This window comes from Elgaria multicarinata, chromosome 20 (assembly GCF_023053635.1).
Source record: "Elgaria multicarinata webbii isolate HBS135686 ecotype San Diego chromosome 20, rElgMul1.1.pri, whole genome shotgun sequence".
NCBI lineage: Eukaryota > Metazoa > Chordata > Lepidosauria > Squamata > Anguidae > Elgaria > Elgaria multicarinata.
In genome coordinates this window covers 7,414,429-7,434,018 of record NC_086190.1, presented here as the reverse complement: position 1 = coordinate 7,434,018, position 19,590 = coordinate 7,414,429, and the positions used below count along the sequence as shown (strand labels likewise).

Genomic DNA, 19,590 nt, shown 5'->3' with positions numbered 1-19,590 from the left:
AGTGTAAGCCGCTCCGAGAGCCTTTTTTGGCTGAGGAGCGGGGTATAAGTATGATAAATAAATAAATAAATAAAATAAATAAATAAATAAGGGGGAGGGGGGCCTTACCTGCCTCCGTCCGCGGTCCGTCGCCTTCTTCAATTGAGCCCGCGGTTCAGCCAGGAAGTCTGGGCTCAATTAAAGAAGCCGAGGGACCACGGACGGAGGCAGGTAAGGGAGAGGGGGGGTTTACCGGGCCCTGCCGCTGTCGCCGCATGGGCAACACCAACAGCAGCAGGGCCCAGTAAACCCCACTTACCTTTCCGGCGGAGCTCCGGATTGAGGCAAAGGATCCGCCTTCACCTCAATCCTCTTCGCCATGCTCCGCCGGCCCCCCAATCCTCTTCGCCTCCGCCTTAAGGGGAGGCGAAGCACCCCACTCCGCTTCTAATTCGCCGGTCCGATTAGAAGCGGAGCACATCCCTATTATTCACAGCCTGTTTTCCGCTGTGGGGGTAGGGGGAACTTAATTATTAGTTTCAAGAGCAATTGCTCTATTTGGCGGGGGGAAGGTGCAATTACAGCACTGCACAATCAAGCTCATAAAAATAAACAAACAAATAAAAACAGAGCCCTGCTGGATGAGACCCAGGACCCATCTAGTCCAGCACTCTGTTCACACAGTGGCCAGCCAGCTGTCAACCAGGAACCTATAAGCAGAACACAGTGCAAGAACAACCTCTCACCCATGTTCCCCAGTGATTGCTTTGCTTGCACAGCAAAAACAAATACTTAAAGCCCCCTCCCTAAAAAAAAAAAAAAAACCACCTATAGAATGGGAACTAATTAAAGGGCAATTAAGAAATACCTGCAAGTGAACTGACTAGAAGCAGAAGCTACAAGGAAGACACTTCCATTCAAAGGTACAGTTGCCTTTGCTGAACGGGACTTACATTCTTGTGTGTATTGCAGGTTACCGGGTGCTTCAGAGGTGCAGCGCGAGTGTTGACACCATGTGCACACCGTGTGAAGATGGGATGCATACTGACATCTGGAGTAGAGCTGTGCGCTGTTTTAGCTGCAACCCAGAATGCACTGGAGGTACACAGTAGGCCACGGAGCTTGTCAGCCTCAAGGGGGAGGGGCGGAGTCATGGAGGTGGGAGGTGACAATGCACCAGAAATCTCTTATGCTTGTAACCCCCTCCCAGAAGATAAAAACATCTGAGCTGTAGTGTTGGCTGCAGGTTTGGAGGGTCCTTGGGCATGAAACCCTATGTGAAGCCCACTTCTTCCTTACCACTGTCACAATAGCCCATGTGCTACCCCTGGTCCTTGGGGCCCGATCCACATTTCACTCCAGAGGGAGAGCACACAAGGCCCGTGGTGGGTGGGTGATGCTGCTCCGTCTCCCCACTCTAGTTACTGCTTGCATGCTCAGACAAGGCAGCTGAGGAGGCAGAAACAGCTAGGAAGAAATGCAGCCGCCATAGCTGGGTCCAGTGGGCCTAGTCACATGCCCAATTATGCCAGCCCAGGTGCGTTGCAAAGTTCAAACAATTAATTACAATTATTATTTTTTGGAAAAAACAAACACTTCTGTGTTGGATGGGCAACAGTGCTTGTTACCTGGAGCGTGTTCAGAGGAAGACAACCAGGATGATCAGGGGTCTGGAAACAAAGCCCTATGAGGAGAGACTGAAAGAACTGGGCAGGTTTAGCCTGGAGAAGAGAAGGTTGAGGGAAGACATGATAGCACTCTTCAAATACTTAAAAGGTTGTCCCACAGAGGAGGGCCAGGATCTCTTCTCGATCCTCCCAGAGTGCAGGACATGGAATAACGGGCTCAAGTTAAAGGAAGCCAGATTCCAGCTGGACATCAGGAAAAACTTCCTGTTAGAGCAGTACGACAATGGAATCAGTTACCTAGGGAGGTTGTGGGCTCCCCCACACTCAAGGCATTCAAGAGGCAGCTGGACAACCCTCTGTCAGGGATGCTTTAGGGTGGATTCCTGCATTGAGCAGGGGGTTGGACTCGATGGCCTTGTAGGCCCCTTCCAACTCTGCTATTCTATGATTCTATGGAAAGGGTTAACCTGATTAACCTTCCTTTAATTTTTCTTTATTGGATTAATTGGTTCTGCCCTTTCTTCTGCGCCTATAACTTGACCACTCCCTTTCCAATCTGCTTTGCTCCTCCATTTTCTTATTGCTCCTCCTCGTTTTGAAGTGAGGTTTATTTTTGCTTCTCTGACATCTGAGATGACAACGTATGCATTTTTAAACTTAGAATAAAAGCTATTATTGTTGTCTTTTTTACCTTTACCATAAATCTTAACACTCGTTAAGCTATCCTACATTTTGATCAACTAAAAACAAATGCCCGATAAATCAAATATGCTGTTTTAAAATAGAAGCAACCCTTTAATCGCCCATGCCAGGGAATGCTTCTTCTAGGATGATGCTACTAGAACTAGGTGTGGACAGATCAGTCTAAATCCAGTTCGCTTTCACATGTGTTCGTTACACAATCATCTCCTCCGTGGTTCCACATTAAATGTGCCCCCTCCCCCAATCCAAAATCTGAACACTGTACAAAATTATGGCCAATGACCACATTGGCTGGGAATTACGGGAGGGCACCATGTTGGAGAAGGGCGGTGTAGTGGTTACCGAGACCCAGGTTCAAATCCTGACTTGGCCATGAATCTCACTGGCTGAATTTGGACCAGTTGTTCGTTCTTGCTTTAGACTACTCCATTGGGTCTGTTGTGAGGATAGAAGGGGGGGGGTGGACTCTGTACCCCGCTACAAGCTCCACGGAACAGCATCAGGATATGTCATTATTATTATTATTATTATTATTATTATTATTATTATTATTATTATTTATATAGCACCATCAGTGTACATGGTGCTATACAGAGTAAAACAATAAAATAGCAAAACCCTGCCGCATAGGCTTACATTCTAATAAAATCATAATAAAACATTATATTTTATATAAAATTATAAAGATGATGATATGCAGACTAAATGACCCATCTCGGATTCTCCATTTCGCTTTGCATCGTGGCCCCTTTCTGCTTTTTGCCTGCCTCTTATATAGTTCTTGAATTGTGAGGGGGAAAGTGAGGAAGTTCTTAGTAGGACCTGCAATTCCCACCTTGGCCCTTCCACCAAATCATGTCCTCCTTGTAAGTGAAATTATTAGAGACAGATAAATGGGCACATTGTTCTAAAACTCCCAGTAGCCTTCTAAAAACCATAGCTTTGCGGGTGGGAGGATGCCACAAAAAGTAAGATGTGCAGGGTTGTACTTAGCACAGACCTCTAACAGTGAAGGGTTTTGCTTTGGCTGCTGTAGCGCCAAATGACATCCAATATCTTTCCTCAAAATTAGACCTTGTGGAAGTGAAGCAGTGCAATCGGACACAGAATCGAGAATGCTGGTGTCAGCCTCACCAATTCTGTGCTTCAGAGCACTCCGGTGAATGCCTCCAATGTCAAGCATACAAGCAATGCAAAAAGGGCTACGGAGTTAAGGAATCGGGTAAGTTCAAGTAGTCGTTTTCTGCATTGGTGGAAATTAGTGATAGCAGACATGAAACAGGTGTCTTTGGCTGCCTTAAAGCAGAGATTGGCCAAAGGTAAATTGGGACCTACTGATAGATCTCCTGGTGATATGTAGTAGATCAGCAAAGGATTCGTGCCTTCCAGTTGTATAACGACAGCAACAACTAAAAAGCTATTTTTCTCCAGAATCAGGCTGCTGAAAAATAAGACTTCAGGGGAAAACCAGGAGTGCTTCCAGACGGAGGGCTCCCAGTGCTACCGAGTAAAAGGCATTGAGCAGCTATTCCTTCTTTTCCTCTTCAACAGATGTTTTTTTCTGGAAAGAAGTGGTAGGAAAACATGGGAGGGTTGCAAGTAGGTGTCGGCATCTGCACCCCCTGAAATATTCTGGGAATGTGGCCTGGGGCGACTGCACAATAAAAGACTTGTCTGGAAGCATCTCTGGAGTGGATTTTGTGTGAAAGGACTTGTGAGCTTGGTTCTGATGCTGATCACCAATTCCGGGGCTTGCCATATGCTCTGAGGCACCCTGTTCCTTAAAATCCAAATATACGGGCACGGAAAGCCTTTCTGGTGAAGCTGTGGAGAAAAAAAGTCAGGGACTTCCCGTGACTTTTTTCTTCAGACCGATCCGAATATGGTGTATTCACCATCTATCCTTGCTCCGGAGTTGCGGCAGAGGCATGGCTTGGCGGATCATGACCCCTGATTGGCTGCCGTCTGCTCGGGACAGAGGGTGGGCGTGATGCTTGTGGGAAAGCCTCCCTTCATGAAGGTTACTCACCGCCACCCCGGCCCAGCGATACTGAAGAAGACAGCCCCAAAGTCTGCCTGAGTCAGTATTTTGTGCCCGCCTCCTGTGGGTAAGACTCAAGGGCTCTAGTAAAATACAAGGTAGATCCCCCTAACCCTAGTCTGGCCACCTCTGCCTTAAAGGGACAGAATTACTGGTTTCACAATAAATTGGTGACTCTTTTAAGGCACCACAAAACGTTGTGGTGCATGTGTGTGTTTTGCATTCCGAAAGGATGGACACGATAATATCTTGTAGATTCCTTTTTTTTAATCCTCAGTATTACACTTCCTTTTCTTCTCTTTTTCATTGCTTCTGGCTCCAATTCCATTGATATCATAAACCACACAGCTGCACTTTTATTTTATTTTGTTTTTGAAAGGACTCAACATCCCAGAAGGGTTGAGATAAAATTGGCCAAGTCATTTCGTCTTGCTGTCTGGCTGAACTTTTAAATGGGGAATTAGGTATTGCATAAACCAGTGTCTTATGTTGGATAGGTCTTGTATCCCACAGGTGAGATCAGGGCCTCTCACAGGCACAGCCAAAGGACCTGGGTCCTTGCAGGCCTGGCTGTTTATACCAAGGCAATCTCGCCAACAACAAGACAAAATAAAAGGTCACACAGGCAAGCAGAGACACATCTTCAGAAAGGCAAATAAGACAGGTACTTCGAGAAGCAGGAAGGTGGAAAAGTTTGCACTGCTAAGGAAGCAGAGCAGTAATGAACGGAGAATGCCAAGGAGTAAAATTTCTGCTCTGCACACAGAGGCAACTTTGCTTGAGCGAAGTTTACTGACAGGAAGAGGAAGTTTACACAGGGACAGAAAAGGGCAGTGACCGATAATACAGGGAGAGGTTTGGAGTGTAGCAAAGAGCCAATGAAGCTGCTTTTGGCGCCAGGCAGGAGGCCAAGGGTTCCTAAAGAAATGCAACAGCTCAAGGAGTAGGCCTCCAGCTCCAGAAAGGCTGATCAAGTCACTGTCAGGACTTGGCAAGAGTCAGGATCTGGGCAACGCAGTTCCAGGACCGAGGGGGAGCTGGCCGCCAGTCCAGTTGGCCAGAAGCAGGTGCCTGGTCCAGGAGAGGCAGGGCTTGGTTGCCAAGGCAGCAGCCCAGGCTCAGAGGGGCCAGAGGCAGGTGTGTCATCCACCTGCCAGGCAGCAGTCAGGACAGTGGAGCGAGAGCCTCAGTAGTGTTATCACTCCAGAGATGAGTTGTTCAGATTGAGGAGCAAGTTCTCCAAAGGTGGGTGCCAGGGATTGGCCCTTGCTGGTCACCTGACAGAATGCTCAGGGAAGCTCATACGGAGGTCTAGATGTTGTCCATAAATCACAGAACTCAGCCTGGCAGGCTTGTAGGTGAAGCTAAGTGCTGGTGGTGGAGCAGGAAGTAAGTGCTGGGCTTGACCGCTGGAGCTCTAACCCTCCCCTGGCCACCAACCAGCACGGATTTTTCTTCTGCAGTGGCTCTTGTGGAGAGCAATACAGCGCCATGTGAGCTTGCGGAGAATGCAAACCTGGCTCATGGATTTGAATTTTGTCTAGAAGTGGCTGAAACGGGTGGGGCTGGACAAGTTCCTCTCTGCTTTGAAACATCGGCTCAACATCCTGAGCCATTTCCTTCGCTGTTTTTCTTCCGACATAGCTAGTTGGAACTCTTTTGAGGATGTTCTTTTGCTTACAGGCACAAGAAGCAGCGATGTGCAATGTGCTCCTTGCACTCGGGGCACGTTTTCGGATGTGGAATCCCACAGCGCCACCTGCAGGCCCCATAGGATGTGAGTTGCCCAGTCTCCCATTTTTAGGTGGATGCATGTCTGGCATAATTGCAAACCGGGACAGTGATTCTCCCTTTTTGGGGGTGGGTGGAAGAGCCTTTCTTTTCATAGAGCTGCACACTGGGAAAGCATAAGCCGGGTAACCCCTAATGCACTCATTTGATAGCAGCGACAACCCCCCACCCACCAATTCAACATGATTTGGTTAGAGCAAATAGCAGGTTTTGTTGGATACTTCACATACCCCGCAACCGGTTAGATACTCTACTAAAGCATAGTCCTCCTTTAAAATGTGGTTTTCACTACCACTAGGATTGGTTTTAGAAATCCTTCCACCCATTTGCTGGTTGCATCCAGGTGGGAAATTGCCCAATTCTGGAAAAGCGACAGACCTTTGGACCATCAACGCTGGTTTGATAAGATTTGGAAACTAGTTTTAAATGATAAATTGACACAACATAGCAGGTTAGCAAGAGGAGAAATAACATCAGACACATTTGTGGAAAACTGGCTGGACTTTTTCACTTTTATTAATGTGAATCCTGGCGAACCTAGACCCCCAATGACTCAGGAATCCTTTTGGTCAGAGGTTCTAACTTAACCTGCATCTTTTTCTGTACCAAGTGCTTATTGAAGGAATGAACACCCATGCTTTTTTTATAGTGGTGCTATGGGAACATCTATATTGTTGTTGAGTGTTTTCTTTTACTCTGTGTATTTATTGTATTTGTCCTTACTTGAAAATCAATAAAAATAGTATTAAAAAAAGAAGAAGAAATCCTTCATTTCCAATTTTCTAAGTTGCTCTTTTCATTGTACCTCACAGCTGTAAATCGGAACTTCTCCCCGGAAACAGCACCAGCGATGCCATTTGTAGTGATAGCAGTGGGTCTTCTGGCATCATTGCGACTTCTCCACGCATCACAATAACCGGAAAGGGGCCGTTGCCCCCACAGCATGAGGTCACTACGATTCCAATGCTGAACAGCAAACAAGACCTTTCAACAGACGTTTCCTCCATTGCTGGTGAGCAAGGATGAATTCATTCAAGTTCTCAGTGGGCTATGAAGTGAGCTTGGGGTTGCCCCCTGTATTGTTGAGGGGCATAGCTCAATGGATGGGGACCTGCTTTGCGTGCAAGAGGTCCCACGTTCAGTCTCTGACATCTCCAGATATGGCAGCGGGGGGCGGGGGGGAGGCTGCCTAAATGCTCGGAAAGCCCCGGGGTAACTGTGCGGTGGCGCAGTGTTAGAGCTTTCCACCGAAGCTGCAGAGAAGAAAAGTAGGGGACTTACCCTGACTTTTCTCTCTGGAGCAAGGCGAGGATGTGCAAGACAGCATCAAGATAGCCCCTCGCTTTGCCCCGGAGTCACAGTGGAGGCGTGGCCGGGCAGTGCCTGGTGGAAGGCGACCTATGATTGGAAGGCGACCAGGAAGAGGGTGAGGGAGGCTCTGGTCCCCAGATGGCCACCCAGAAACCCCACATTCCCTTCTCAGAATCAGGATTATCTGACACCACCCTGGGGAGGGAAAGCGTGGGGTTTGAGAGGGAGGTAGCGCCAACCCGGGCCATGAAGATCCCCCCCCCCAAAGATGTCTGCCCCAAACCCTAGAGAAATGATGCCAGTTTGTACAAATAATACTGAGCCTGATGGACCAAGGGTGTGACTTGGTATAAGGCAGCTTTCTCCTCCCCATGACAATTTTTAGGTTATAGCTCCCCTTTTGTACTTCATAGTGGCCGAGACAATGAGCTACACATCAGGAAGTCTCCAGTTCAATCCTTGCCTCTGTCTTTAGTTAAGTCTCTCTCAGTCCCCCCATCTGCAATAAGGGGAACACTAAAACTGACTTATAGGATCATTGTAATTACAATTACAACTAGATCAAGCAGGTCAAGTGCTTTGGATACTTGAAAGTGTTATGCAAACGATGATGATGATGTTCACTTTTATACCGCCCCATAGCCAAAGCTCTCTAGACAGTTTACAACAATTCATAAAAATACAAAATACAGCATAATAAAAAGTCTAAAAAAAAATTAACATAGAAAAGTTAAAACGATGTAGACAGCTAAAAACAAATTACATCATCACCACAACAGAGCACAGAATTAGACAGTCGGTCTAATCAGACAATAGACAGTGCTCTGGATTGTGGCCAATACATTTCACCACCCAAATCTAGCTAGGGACAGTTAAGGATGGTGCATGAAGTTTAGGTTTGATAAGGGTTACATGTAGTTAAATTTCCCCTAGAATTCCTTGTGTGTGTGTTTTTAAAACAATTTTTTCCACTGCACCACATTTTTTTTCTGGGACGTAAACATTTCCAGAAATCGGACATCTTTCCCCTCAAAGTTTGTGCCAGGGAGGGGTGTTTGACAAGTTGCTATTTTTCTGGCTTAGCATGATTTTGGTTCCGTTTTGTATTTTTGGCATTTTTGTTTGTTTTCAGGTTGGGTGGCTGGAGTGATGCTCGCTATCCTTATACTGATAGGAGGGACTTTTTTCTCCTTCGCATTAAGGAAGAAAGGTAAGGAGTGCATAACGAAGGCAGGACCAATCAATCTGTCGACCTATAGGAGTCTGGGTTTTTTATTTACTTATTTGCAAAAGAGCCTTTACCTAGAGATCAGAGAAAAGAATGAGATCTGGGCTGAGGCAGTAAATATAAGATGAGGATATTGCAGAGCTGCTCCAGATTCTTGGAAACTGAAGAAAGAAAGCCCAGATGATCCAGCAGGTAACAACTGATGTCCTTCTAGTTCACACTTCAAACGTGCTCTCTAGCAGTTTTTGGAACTGTGGTGGAACACAAGCACTGAGTGTAAATAGACGGCTTTGCATTTCTCTCTCTCCCGGCTTCCTATGTCATCCCTAAGTGGAGAATGCACACAAGCACTTTAGGGCACCACATAGGTGCATGCGCGGGGGGGGGGGGCAGTGGTTGAATGGGGATTCCCTGCTATCAGTCTGCCATGCCTTATGTCCTGCACCACCACCACCACTACTGCTGTGTATCCACTGCTTTCAGGGGCAGCGCCTGGGCTGCAATGTCAGCTCACGGGAGCATTCTGTCAGCTGACCCCAAGGGCCAATCACTACCCACCAGGTCCTATAAAGCCTGAGCCTCACAGCTTTCTCCTTAGTCTGAATGTCTCTGTGGCTGAGGACACTGCCTAAGCCTGCCTTTGCCAACCTGATGTTTTAGATTACAACTCACAGGATTCCAGACCACTGCCCATGCTGGCTGGGGTTGATGGGAGTAGAAGTCCAAAACAACTGGAGGGCAGCATGTTGGGGAAGGCTGGCCTGAGCACTTGCTCTCTTTCTGATTGCTGCCTTGGATCCTGACCCCTAGTTTGACAGCCTCAGTATCTGGCCCTTGTTGTGTTTAGGGGGCCATGGCAGCCCCTCTAATCCTTGTTTGCTAAACTGAACTTGACTCTGTGCCTACTCTTGGCCCACTTAAACTGACAGCCTGATCCCCCAGGTCCTCGACCCAGATTGCCTGGAGTCTGACCATTGCTGAGGACTTGACAAGCATCCAGTGTGACCAAGGCTATTTTCAGAATGCTTAAAATCCACATTTATTCCCTACATTTGGCATTTGACAACAATTTTGTTTTCTCCCAATAGCGACATTTCCTCCTAAAACTGCAGTGTTGTTTTTAATTAATCACCCAACACAGGGAGAAAATTACAGTTGAATATAGGAATATGACCAACGTTATTCCCTTCCAACAGATAGTATTAATGTACTAGTTTCCCTACAGGTTTAATTGTTGATCAGTAACTGTTTTATTGTTATAATTTAGTGCTGATGTTGTTATTGGCCTAGTTCAGACAACACATTAGTCAACGGTGTGTAAAAACTCCACTCAACAGTTGAGTTTTTAGGAGGTACTCCCCACACAACATGTTCTAACGCCACCGTTGCGTAACTGTGGGCTACCATGCAGTTGAATAAAATCTATCACGATGTTTGATAGTTCCTCCACCTTCTCTCCTCTCCCTGGTCCTCCTGATGGTATCCCATGAACCACTGCTGCAAAACAACAACAACAACCCAATCCCAGTGGCTCTCCTACAGTGGCACTTGGCTCCTTTTGCCGCCCTTGCCTGGGAACTCTGTAGCCAATGGGAAAAGTCAACTCAACGCAACAGAAAACTCCACGGAACCTGCCACACAACGGTTGAACTCTCCTCTGCACAGATTGGATATTCTGCGTAGAGCGTTCCCCCCCCCCCCCCGCAAAAAAAAACACCCACCGTTGCGTGGAGTTTTTCCTGCCAGACAACACATTTCTCAACAGTGGTGTAAAAACTCCACTATGGAGTTCTAAAATCACCGTTGAGAAACATGTTTTGTGAACTGAGCGATTAAGTTCACCGCTTCAGTAATATTGTCGGGAAGCAGTATATAAACTTGGGAAGTAAAATAAATAAATACAAATGAGTAACTTGTGAGAAGAAGATCTCATAAGCTTGGGGATCTTAGTGCTTCTTTAAACACACACACACGCACTTTGCATGGAAGGAGGTTAACTTCAATTTCTTATTTTCTCCTTGGCAGGCCAACATTGTGCTCCACTGTGTGGCAATGAAAAACAGGTCAGTGTGAACATCACTTCCAATCTGTATGAACACCTTCATCCTCAATCAAACCAGAAACTAAAGGCAGCCTGGCTGCTCTTTCCTGCTGCAAAAGCCCCTGGAACCTTAGGCAGCCCCAGCACCCCAGCAGGATTCTTTGCTGCCATTGCTCCCCCCCCCCCAAGTGCTGGGTCTACAACTACTACAACAGCAACAACCAAAAACAAGAGAGACCAAATTCTCAAAGAGCACCTAATTTTTATTCCAGACACGTTTCCAAAAGACATATTCAGGGGTTGATCTCAAACAATGCTCCTGCCACTTGGGGAGGGGGATCCACTCATGTAGGAGGAGTCCCTTTCCTAGGGGTCCTACTGAATTTGGAGCCACTTCTGCATAACTTATGAAGCCATGGGCCTGTTCAGAAAACATGCTAAATCATGGATAGGCCGCTAATCCTTTTGCAGCAAGCGGTTAGTGAGCGTGTTTAAGCCATGGTTAGATAGCCACCATGGTTAGGAATGGTTCACATGACACAATAAGTCATAAAGTTTAGCTCAGAAATGCTTAACTACTGTGTCTTAGAATGTTGTGTGAACATCTAGTCTAGTACAACCTAATCTGCCTGGCAGCATCTCTTCAAGGCCTTAGGCAGAGAGAGATATTTCCCAGTATTCCTGCTTGACAACCTGGACATTCCACGAATTTAACCTGGGACCTTCTGACTCAAAGTATGTGCTTCATAACTGAGTGACGGGACATCACTGTGCACGTGAAGCAGTTGTCTCTTCTCCTGGATGCATGAGGCTGTCAATAGCTCTCTAGCCTCCATGTTTACATCCCACTGTGACCGTCCCAACTTAGCTCAGTGGTGAAGCACTTGCTTGTAGGCCAGCCTTCTCCAATCCAGATGTTTTTGACCTCACCTCCCAGCTTTTCGGATCCTTGGCCATGCTGGCTGGGGCTGATGGGAGTTAAAATCCAAAACATCTGGAGGGCACCGGATTGGGGAAGGGTGGCATGGGCAGTAGAGAGCTAGATGGACTAATGATCTGTATAAGGCAACTTCCTATCTTTACTTTTTCTCCCCTGTGGCCTCATGCAGGCGGGGATGACCTGATCCCAGAGCCTGATCACCCATGAGAGGGTCGGGTACAAATGCCATTAGTTTCAAATTTGGGGGGGGGGGATGTTGGGCCAGATGCCTTCAACCAGCCCCTCCCTGAGAGGGGGCTTCACTTCCAGTGCCCATTCACTTGCTCTCTTCTTGTGGCTCTAAAATATATCAGCAAAAGATATGTATTGCACTTTGATGACTGTGTGCGTATGCATACACTTTTTAAAATAGTATTTTTATACTGTATTTTATACAGCATAAATGTATGTTACTACATTTGACACTACCCCACCCCCATTGTTAGCTGCTGGGGGGTCCTTTCTGACAGAACCCAGGGTAGAAATAATTTTAGCAACACATTAAATAATAGCACCTAAACACAATGTGATAAGGTTAAATGAAGAAATGTGAGCACATTTTTCAAACTGGCAATAAGAAGGCATAGATGCCTCAGGGGAAGAAAGGTTTGGCCAATCAGTTTGGTGCCAAATTTATTTTCTACAGCCATTATGATTTTCCAGGCAGAGTTACAAGTCCAAACGTATGTGTGCATTTCTTCAAATTACTTGCAAGCTGGCTTCCCGCGGGACTGATTAAAATTAGATCCACTCCTTCCTGTGGAATGGCTGCAGCCCGTTGCTTCACACGACAAGATGTGTTTCTTCCCTTGAACTGCTGGAGCGGCAGGGCAGGAGGTGTGGGAGAGAATGGCTCCAGTCCCCCCTCACCATTGCTGCTGCTCATGATGAACGAACGGCCTCTCAAACATTGATCTCCCAACTCCTCCAAGAGGCCCAAAAGCAACGCACATTGTTCTCTTCCCCTTCACTCACATTTGTAACTCCACAACAACCCTGAGAGGTAGCTTCACTTGAGAGAAAGTGCTTGGCAGGAGGTCACCCAGTGAGCTTTATAGTAGACTGAGGGTTTGAATCTGCCCTCACCTGCCACTCCGAACCACTGTACCATGCTGCCTTTCCAAAATCCTCAACCTTATTTGCAGGTGGTGAAAGTGGGGAGTGGCGGCACAGCTTCTTTCTTCCTGCCCCCTGGTTTTTCGTTCTTCCTCCCCAAGCAGTAACAGCAGCGCTTCTTTGTTGATAGCCTGGGTGCCATTTTGAATCCTCCATAATGCCCCTTTCTTAGTGTCATTAAAAATGGTGGCAGGCACAAGAAAATTGCAGAGTATTTGGCTCTCTTTTTCCAATTGCAATGAGTGTGTTGGGGGGGGGGGATTATAAGCATTTTTCTTAACCCCCTCCCCGCCCCCCCGTTTTCAAATCCTTCTGTAGAAATGGCTTAGGGGAGGGAGAAGGGCTGCCTCTCTCTCAATCCACTCACCCCACACCTTTCCTGGGTAAACTTTCTTTTGTTACAGCCATCCTCCTTGTTCAATGGTCTGCTGATGGGGAAGGAGCCACGTTTCACTGGGGCAGCTCTACCATTATGTAGAGGTGTCCCCCTCAGGTGGTAGATGCCAAGGGCTGGGGAGATGCAGTGAGATGTTTCAGGACAGAGCTGGGTGTGTACCTTGTGGTCCTAAGCTTGCCTCTTGTGCTCAGGAACAAGGGAAGACACCATTGCCGGCGTCAGAGTATGTTTCAACTAACAGTCTGGTCAGCTTATGTACATGTAATGCCCGGGGCAGGCCACCACTTTTGGCCCATGGGCTGGATTGCTTCCCCTCGCCAAAACTGCTGGGCCAGATCTTGTGAAAGGGATGGAGCCCCACTTTTCTGATGGCATCATCTGCCCCTCACTTTATTTTCTTTGTGCCTCTTTCTGCATGGAGAAAGGGACTCGGCTGGTACCCTATTTCTTTGATTCTAAGACACACTTTTTCCCCCCTATAAACATCTCTAAAAATGGGGTGCGTCTTAGAATCATGGGTATGTCTTAGGGTTGTTTTTTTCTGTTGGTGGTACTGAAATTAGTGTGCGTCTTACAGTCGATGGCGTCTTACAATCGAAGAAATACGGTACTTCCCGGCTCTTGCAGGCACAGACCAAGTGAGGCTGCTCACCCTCCCAATGGAAATAACATGGGGATTTCTCTCCCCCACCTCCCCAAGCATCCAGGCCGGGGGCAGGGCTTGGGAGGAGGCGGGACCCATGGAAAGTGTCCAACTCTCTGTGGGGTGGATTGGGAACCTCTGCAGACCAGGATGCCATCTTGTCCTTTGCCTCTGGCAGCAAAATGGTTGGAATGGGCCCTGATGTTCCATTAGCATCATATACATCCCCAGGCAACAAGCCACTGTGAGCCTGCTCTTGTTAGTCTTCTGAGGCAGGGTTCCACGTTGGTGGCATGACCCTAGATCAACTGAATACATCTCTGAAAGTCTGGCTCCCAATTCTCTTTCAGTCATTCTCCGGGAACATGAAGGTATCTGGCAGCTGGCCCCAGGCCTCAAGCACCCTGAAACAAGAGGAGCAGAATCTCTTGCAGGTCTCTACCTCAAGTGGCTCTTTAGACAGCCCACCCGGGTCTAACAAAAGCAGTGGAATCAGTAATGTGAGCACGTTAACAATTGAAGCAGAAAAGGCTCCGGAAAGATCTTCTCCATCAAGTACCTGCATGCACCACAATGGCGCGAAGTCAAGTAAGAAACTGTCATGACTAGAGATTATTTATATGTTCCATTTATTGGTTGCCCAATAACAATAGCTCTCCGGATGATATACAAAATGAAACAGGTTAAAAGTAATCATTCCAAGTCCAATAAAACATGGATTAGAACATAAGAAGAACCCTCTTGGATCACAGGAAGGGTCCGTCTAGTCCAGCATTCTGTTCACACAGTGGCCAACCAGCCATCGGCCAGGGATGAACAATCAGGACATGGTGCAACAGCACCCTCCCGCCCATGTTCCCCAGCAACTGGTGTACATAGGCTTACTGGCTGTGCTACTAGAGGTAGCACATAGCCATCAGGACTACTAGCTATTTATAACCTTCTCCTCCAGAAATTTTCCAACCCCTTTTTAAAACCATCCAAATTGGTGGCCATCGCTACACCGTGGGGTAGCAAATTCCCTAGGCTCAATGAAGAGGCAGGCATAACTATAAAAACAAAACCAACCATTCCACAGAGTAGGGATCTTGAGAGTAAAATATCACAGCAACAATGTAGTAAGTAAGTAGTTTATTACGGTCACAAGATAGCACTGTGAATACAGTGATATGAAAGCAATGAGTAGCGTTCCACTCATAACGATACAAGATTTAACAAGTTAAAACACTGTCGGTCATTTAACATCATCCAACACCAACAAGCAATTGCAATAGTGCTGAATCAAGCCACCTGTGGATTCTGGTCGGCCAAGAGATAATCTACATAAAAAACACATCAGATCTCCTGGGTATTCATTGTAAAATAGGAGTAATAAAAACATGCCAAAAATCGTGATAGAAGGAAATATAGAAAGCCAAGAGAGGGAAAATCAAAAGAGTTAAAAAAAAACCATGCTAAAACCACAGCAAAATGCAGAGATATTATTATTAAATAAAATCTATGAAAATAGTAAGGGGTGGGCCTGATGGCCAAAGATGTTATGGCAGCAGATGGACCTCTCTGGAGAGGGAATTTCACAACATGAAAGGCGTGGGGAGGGGCACCACTAATATACCTTCAGGCCCTGGATTTATTTATTTATTTATTTATTACATTTTTATACCACCCAATAGCCGAAGCTCTCTGGGCGGTCCAGCTCTCTGGATGGATGCTGAGGATGCCTAGGGCAGGGTTTAGAGTACTGTCCAACTTCTTTGCTTCAAACGACATTGTGAGTGGTTGTGGCTGTGCCTTAGACTGCTCTTAACCAGAGTAGGGAATAATAATGATTATTACCTGCTTCTCTCTCTGGATCGAGGCAGGGAACAACATAAAATATAAAACATCATAAAATACATAAAACTGATTAAAACATATAAAATTAATGCATTAGAATAACAGCTAGACATCTTAAAATTCGACTGGCTAGGCCTGCCAGAAGAGATCAGTCTTTATTGCTTTTTTATATTCAGAAAGACTATTGAGTTGGTGGATCTCTCCCGGCAGGCCATTCCACAGTCTGGGAGAGATAACAGAGAAGGTCCTCTGGGTAATAGTTGTTAAACTAGTTTTTGCTGGCTGAAGTAAATTCTTCCCAGAGGACCTGAGTGTGCGAGGCGGATTGTATGGGGGAAAGCGATCCCACAGGTAACCTGGACCCAACCCATGTAGACCTTTAAAGGTGTTAACCAACACTTTATACTTTGCCCAGAAGACACAAAGCCAGTGCTCAAAAAAGATGAATTCGTATAAGAAGCACTCTGAAGGGAAGATGATGTAAATCAACACACTTTTTAAAAGTCCCAGTGGGGCATTTTTTAAAAAATTAGCAATCTGGTCTAACCATTATGGAGGAACTTTTTCCCTCCTATTCTTCTGCTTTAAACGGATTTTCTCTTTCCGGTTTTGTTTTTGTATAGAGCAATCTAGCAATGGAGGAACACATGTGAATGTTAGCTGTATTGTCAGCGTCTGTAATTCAGACCACAGTTTGCAGTTCCAGTCCCTGAATGGTTCGGTCGTGGCTGATTCCAGAGATTGTGCTTTGGCCGCAGAAGACCTCCCCTTGTCAAAGGAAGAAAGTCCCTTAAAAAGAGAGCCTGGAAGACAAATCGCAGTAGAAGTTGAGGACAATACAGACATCTTTGATCACGAGGGAAAGCCACTTCCACTCAGCATACAAGATGTAGGCATGAAGACTACGTGAGGATGCGGGCTGTGCCGGAAGCTCATCATAGATCATAAAGAAGCAGCTCGATGGCTTTTCTGCAAAGCTGCTTTTGTTCTTAAAACACTTTAAAAGTTGTTCTTCAAAAAGTGATGCAAGCCATTTGAAGTGGCTAGAGAAACTCAGGTGCTTCTAGCAATATGCAAAAGACTTGGACAGGAACTAGGGTTGTGAAAATGTTTTTAATTCTTGTATTTGTGGGTGACCAAATGAAATAGGATGACAGTGAAGGTTCTCGGTGCTACACGATTGCCCCAAAACAGCAACTGCAGTGATCTGGACCCTGCCCGACTCGTAAGGCAGACACCTCCAAAGCATATCCTGTAGCTCAGGGATAGGGCATGCGCTTTGTATGCTGAAGGTTCCATATTCAGCCTCTGGCATCTCAAGGCAGGGCTGGGAAAGACCCCTATGTGAAATCCTGGACAGCTACTACCAGTCAGTGTGGGCAGTTCTGAGCTGTGGTCTGACTTGGCATAAGGCGTCTGTCTTCCTACGATCTACTTAGCAGCTCGAAAACAGAAGGGGGGATTTTCAGTCATTCCACAAAGGCCCAAGATATGGAACCCTGAAATCTTCTTTTCAAAATAATTGTGCATAATCCAAAGGAATAATATATATTTTTCTAAACTCTTTTTTTAAAAAAGTTTTATTGAATGTGCACTTCCCCCACCCCCATGTTTTGCTGTAATTTTAGCTATAATTCTTCATTCCTATTATGTATTGTTATTGATAATGAAAAATCTTCCCTGAAATGGAGGGGAAACCCCAGTTATGTAGAAAAGGGAATTTTGGTATGGAGGTCATGGGTACTTCTAGATGAAGATTATTAAGGGAAAGGGCTCCAGACAACATCATCGTCAATTTGTTCCCACTGCCTCTCCTGTCTTTTTTGCTTACCAAAGAAAATCCAGTAAGGACAGAAAGACAGGACAGCTGCACGATGTCTTCTGATCCATTGTGCTAGGAGCCCTCTGTTTGGAAGCACTCCACGTTTGTCACGTAGGCGCGAAAGAAGCAGCTTCATGTGCCGTACTTCCCTGGTCTACCCAACTCCTTAACAGATAGTTATTCTCCTGCCTTTTGTTGCATTTACTCGCAGAGATGTTTGGAACAAAACTGTACAGAATTTTGTCTTGTCCTTTGAAATGTACTCTAGCTTCTCTCTGGAAATATGCGATCCCCTTTCAACTTTGCCTTCATTTTGAGTGACCTTGAGCAGCTGATAAATAACGAAATCTTTGTTTTCAGGTAGTAAGTGGAGATTGCAGGTGCTGACAGCTGCCATCGAGTGGAAATAAGGTTCTCATAACATTACCATTTTTTTCATAATTTTTCTCTTTTTTTTTAAACCTCAGATTTTACCAGGGCCATCGCTCAGGGTGCACAATCTTGCCAAATTACTCCAAATCAAGCAGTTGAATCAGAGTGTACAGCATATCTATTTGCCTTCTGTTATGTGTAAATAAATCTAATCACATTTCTATTGTGTGGTAATTTCTAGAAACACTCTTATCAGACTTCTATCCTCACCCCCATCCTCCTGATATGGTAGAGCTGGAACAATTAATGGAGGATAATGCTATCAATGTCTATTAGTCATGATGGCTGTATTTTACCTCCAGTAGCAAATGCAGCAATGCATCGGAATAACAATTGCTGGGGAACACTAGAAGGAGAGTACTATTGCATTCGGTCTTGCTATTTACTGTGTTATCTGTACAGCACCATGTACATTGATGGTGCTATATATATAAATAAATAATAATAATAATAATAATAATACTCACAGGTTTCTCATGGGCAGCTGGTTGGATACTAGAATGTTGGACCAAATAGACCTTTGGTCTGATCCAGCACAACTGGATACAATGTTAACCCCGCTGGCAGATCCTGATTTTATGGTCTTTTAATCATGTTTTGTAGTTATTTATTTATTTATCTAAATTCTATTTTAGAGTGACCATATGAAAAGGAGGACAGGGCTCCTGTATCTTTAACAGTTGCATAGAAAAGGGAATTTCAGCTGGTGTCACTTGTATATATGGGGAACCTGGGGAAATTTGCTCTTCATCATAACAGTTAAAGCTGCAGGAGCTATACTGCAGCTATACTGTGACCAGATTTAAAAGAGGGCAGGGCATCTGCAGCTTTAACTGATGGGATGAAGAGGAAATTTCACCAGGTACTCCATATATACAAACGACACCTGCTGAAATTCCCTTTTCAATAGAACTGTTAAAGATACAGGAGCCCTGTCCTCCTTTTCATATGGTCACCCTATATCTATTTCACACCTTCAACATAAATTTATGCTCCCAAAGCAAGCAAAGTAGCAAGGAACAATAAAAGTAAATTTAAAAAGCACAACAAGTAGGATAAAGCATACAAACGAAGGCTGCAATCCTACTGAATTGGGAGTACGTCCCATTTATTTTGGACTACGTTTCCCATGAACCCCAGCCAGCATGGACAATGGTAAGGAATTACAGGAGTTGTGGTCCACAACATCAGGGCGTTGCTGTAATGCAGCAGGCTGTAAAACAAGATTTCATTAAATGTTAATGTTAACTGCCCAATAGAGTGACCATATGAAAAGGAGGACAGGGTTCCTGTATCTTTAACTGTTGCATAGAAAAGGAAATTTCAGCTGGTGTCACTTGTATATATGGGGAACCTGGGGAAATTTGCTCTTCATCATAACAGTTAAAGCTGCAGGAGCTATACTGCAGCTATACTGTGACCAGATTTAAAAGAGGGCAGGGCATCTGCAGCTTTAACTGATGGGATGAAGATGAAATTTCACCAGGTTCCCCATATATACAAATGACACCTGCTGAAATTCCCTTTTCAATAGAACTGTTAAAGATACAGGAGCCCGGTCCTCCTTTTCATATGGTCACCCTACAGTGCCCAAAGAGCTTCAGCTATTGGGTGGTATAAAACTGAAATAAATAAATGTTTTAT

The 19,590-nt window shown here is 45.5% G+C and overlaps 1 protein-coding gene across 1 annotated transcript in view; it reads left to right on the top strand.

Annotated features, from left to right (window-relative positions):
* The window catches only part of TNFRSF1B (TNF receptor superfamily member 1B), a 39,966-nt gene extending 21,859 nt beyond the window's left edge, over positions 1 to 18,107 (top strand). The window contains exons 3-10 of the mRNA XM_063145295.1: positions 952 to 1,080; positions 3,382 to 3,531; positions 6,034 to 6,127; positions 6,954 to 7,153; positions 8,585 to 8,662; positions 10,706 to 10,743; positions 14,207 to 14,444; positions 16,316 to 18,107. Coding sequence (XP_063001365.1) covers positions 952 to 1,080; positions 3,382 to 3,531; positions 6,034 to 6,127; positions 6,954 to 7,153; positions 8,585 to 8,662; positions 10,706 to 10,743; positions 14,207 to 14,444; positions 16,316 to 16,602 — 1,214 coding nt within the window. The 3' untranslated portion in view covers positions 16,603 to 18,107. The remainder of the gene's footprint in view (positions 1 to 951; positions 1,081 to 3,381; positions 3,532 to 6,033; positions 6,128 to 6,953; positions 7,154 to 8,584; positions 8,663 to 10,705; positions 10,744 to 14,206; positions 14,445 to 16,315) is intronic.
* Positions 18,108 to 19,590: the final 1,483 nt, after the last annotated feature.